The sequence below is a fragment of the Telopea speciosissima genome, chromosome 5 (assembly GCF_018873765.1).
Source record: "Telopea speciosissima isolate NSW1024214 ecotype Mountain lineage chromosome 5, Tspe_v1, whole genome shotgun sequence".
Classification (NCBI taxonomy): domain Eukaryota; kingdom Viridiplantae; phylum Streptophyta; class Magnoliopsida; order Proteales; family Proteaceae; genus Telopea; species Telopea speciosissima.
Window position 1 is genome coordinate 49,661,558 of NC_057920.1, and position 3,126 is coordinate 49,664,683.

Below are 3,126 nucleotides of genomic sequence, written 5' to 3' on the forward strand. Positions count from 1 at the left end.
TTTTTTATTCTTTGTATATCTGTTTTTGTTTTCTACTTCCTTCAATTTGGAGGATATTTGGTATTTTTTGTCATCCTTTTCTAACTTGTAGACTGTCGTGTTTACTGGAGTTTGTTTGCAATATGTTGACAAATTCTGCTGTAGTTGCTAACTCCACTCCCAAATGTACGAGAAGACCACCACCAACACACTTACTATTGTGTTGGTAGTGGGTTCATTTGGACTAGGATCCTCTACAATACCGGCGGGGCGGCAGTGCACATCTGACGGTACAGCAGAGCTCACGTGGCGCAGCACACATGGCACACATGGCCTTTGCTTTCCCGTCGGATGTGCACTGCCCCCCCCCCCCCCGCCGGTATTGTAGAGGATTTTTATCAGGGTTCATCATTTGTTGATCGAAAAGCCTGTAGATACAAGTTTTTCCCCTTCATGGTTGATCTAATTAACACCCTCAAAAGGATACACTATTGTGTTACTTTGAAAACTTGAGGATTATTCAACCAAAATTATCAGGCCTTTAACTAACAAGATATACTATTTACTTAAATTAGGGTTTCCCATAAAATTATTCTTTTCTCTAGCCAACAAAACCTTTATTTGACTGGTACATGAATGAATCTTTTTCAACCTCTTTCCATTTGGCTGTCCCAATATCACCACAATTAGGGGATTGTTAACTCTTCTACACTCACTTGGTCTGTAGCAATTAAATTTTTTTTTTTGTAGGATTATAGATTTCTGCAATTAAAGTAGTTATTTGGTACATCTTTAACTATATGTGGACTATACAGCAAATTTTTCGTTTAAATACATAATACAAAGCTTCAGAACCCCTTGGCTCAGTTTGATTATGTTGGACTAATTCATAATCTGTCTTCCAAACCCTCCTTTATGTTTGACTAATTCATAATCTGTCTTCCAAGCCCTCCTTTCTGCTGCTACTGCTACTCTCTGTCTTATAATGGATCGTTCAAAGATGATGAAACAAGCTAAGAAACAACTGCTTCCATCCATTGAAACTTTGCCAAACGAGCTGCTAACAGAGGTGGTAGCTCGAGTTGGATCTTCTGCAGTGACTGGCCTATTCAACCTGAAACAGACTTGTAAACAATTGTACAGGGCTGGGCTTGACACAGAAGTACTTCGAAGGGTCTCGTTAGAAAAGCTACTGGAAATTCCATGGCGGGTTTCACTTGGGTATCATTCCTTCATAAGACAGTGCGAGGAGAATGGTAACCCAAAAGCCCTGTTCAAGCAAGGAATGGTGGAATATTTTAGTAGAAAGGAATATGAGTTAGGGGTTGAGCTACTGAAGAAAGCAACTTATCTTGGACATGAAGTAGCTGGATACATGCTCGGATTAATCCTCTTGTGCACTAATTACCCACTAAAAGATCAAGCTTTAGAAATTCTGAAAAAAGTTGACCAAGGATGTTCACCATCATCATCAACAAAGCTTATAAATTGTCGTAAGCGATTGCAGGAGATAATCTGGGGAATGTAGACTACTCCTGTTGCTCTCCCAACACCACCTGAACCCATCTGTACCATTTCAGTCTGCAATAAGAGAAATGGCTCTTCTGGGTGGTTATCAATTGAAGATGAAGAACTTCTAAAGTGTGAAGCTTGTAAATGGGCTCGGGAAATTGTTTTGATTAGGAATGTGCTACATGCAACATTATAGACTGTTCTTCCTTAAATTAAATTAGGTCTATGAGGGTGTTCTTTTTTTTTTTTTTTTGGTGAAAAAACTATGAGGTTGTTCTTACTTGAAAATATGTTAAATTTTATTGAAAAAGTTCTCTCTCTGGGTGTGTGGCCTACGCCAATACTCCCATGAGTCTACCTCTCTCCTCCCCCTTGTCTTTCAAGATTTCAGTTTTATTCTGCTACCTTGGCTCAGTTTGATTATGTTTCACAAATTCAAGACCTTATTTCCCAAATAAAACCTCATAAGATTTACAAGCAATGCTGAAGGAGACCATAGACACCATTTTCCCATAATTTTTTATGATATGCATGAATATTTATTGAACAATAGTTTAGTACTTCATACTATTTTGCACATTGACAAAGTCGCATTACCTTCTAAAACCAAAATATTTTTTTCTCCAGCAATTAACAAATGATTACACGTGCATTTGCACGTCCATTTTTACTACTAGGTGTCAAACATGTCTGCCATTCCCACCTATGGAGCCCATCCACCTCAGCCCTCCATCAGTGATTTAAGTTGTATTCGTCTGTCGCCGGACGAAAAGAGGATTCAATCTTTGTTTGAAAGAATTGAGCTCTTCAACGGTCAAAATTTCAAACGTTGGAAACGTCTTATGCTATTCGCTTTGTATCAAGTTGGGGTATTGTTTCCTTTAGTAGTACCGAAATCGAACGAAAGTGATGATGTTGGACTTGAGACGGAGAGGATTGAATGGGAGAGTGCTGACGAAAAGTGCAAATTTCGTATATTGACACGTCTCTCTATTCAAGTGTATCGTGAATTCGTGATTACTATCAAATTGACTCAAGTTCTATGATTTGGGAAGCGTTGAACAAGAAGTATGGTCGTAGTGAATGATGTAATAGTTGGAATTTTCAAGTGTTCTACCTATCATGTTGAATACTATATTATTTTTGGGGAAAGAAATTGGGAATCATTAGCTGCTACTGCACAAACTCACCCAAAAGCAAAGGATGGTAACTAAACTTTTGAAACATATCCTACATGCAAAAGGAATCCTCCTCCCTCGAATTTCATTCAAATCAACTGTGATGTTGCTTGTAATAATAAAACAAAACGGGGTGGCATAGGCTTTATCCTTACAAATGAGTCTGCCTCTCCAATATCAGCCTATTCTTCTTGCATCCATTGTGAATCCCCTCGAATTGGTGAAGCAATTTCTATTAGATCTGGACTATTACATGCGGTTACAATTGGACCTGCCCATGTCACAGTGGAATCGGATTGTCAAAAATTGATCCACCAACTAACTGCAGATTCACAGGTGGAGAAGGAAATTTATAGTATTTGCCATCATATTTTGATATATGCAAAAGAAATTTGAATCATGTATTTTTTCTTTTGTTCCAAGATCCTCCAATTATGTGGCGGATTCATTTGCCAGG

General features: G+C 38.3%; 1 protein-coding gene across 1 annotated transcript; it reads left to right on the plus strand.

The window, feature by feature from the left end:
* The first annotated feature begins 964 nt into the window (after positions 1-964).
* On the plus strand, positions 965-1,507 carry LOC122663038 (putative F-box protein At1g67623). Its single transcript, XM_043858747.1, has one exon. It carries the CDS (start codon positions 965-967, stop codon positions 1,505-1,507), a length of 543 nt encoding a protein of 180 aa, XP_043714682.1.
* The last annotated feature ends 1,619 nt before the right edge of the window (positions 1,508-3,126 follow it).

Coding starts and splice junctions, on each gene's coding strand:
- LOC122663038 (XM_043858747.1), top strand. CDS start 965: ATGGATCGTTCAAAGATGATGAAACAAGCTAAGAAACAACTGCTTCCA.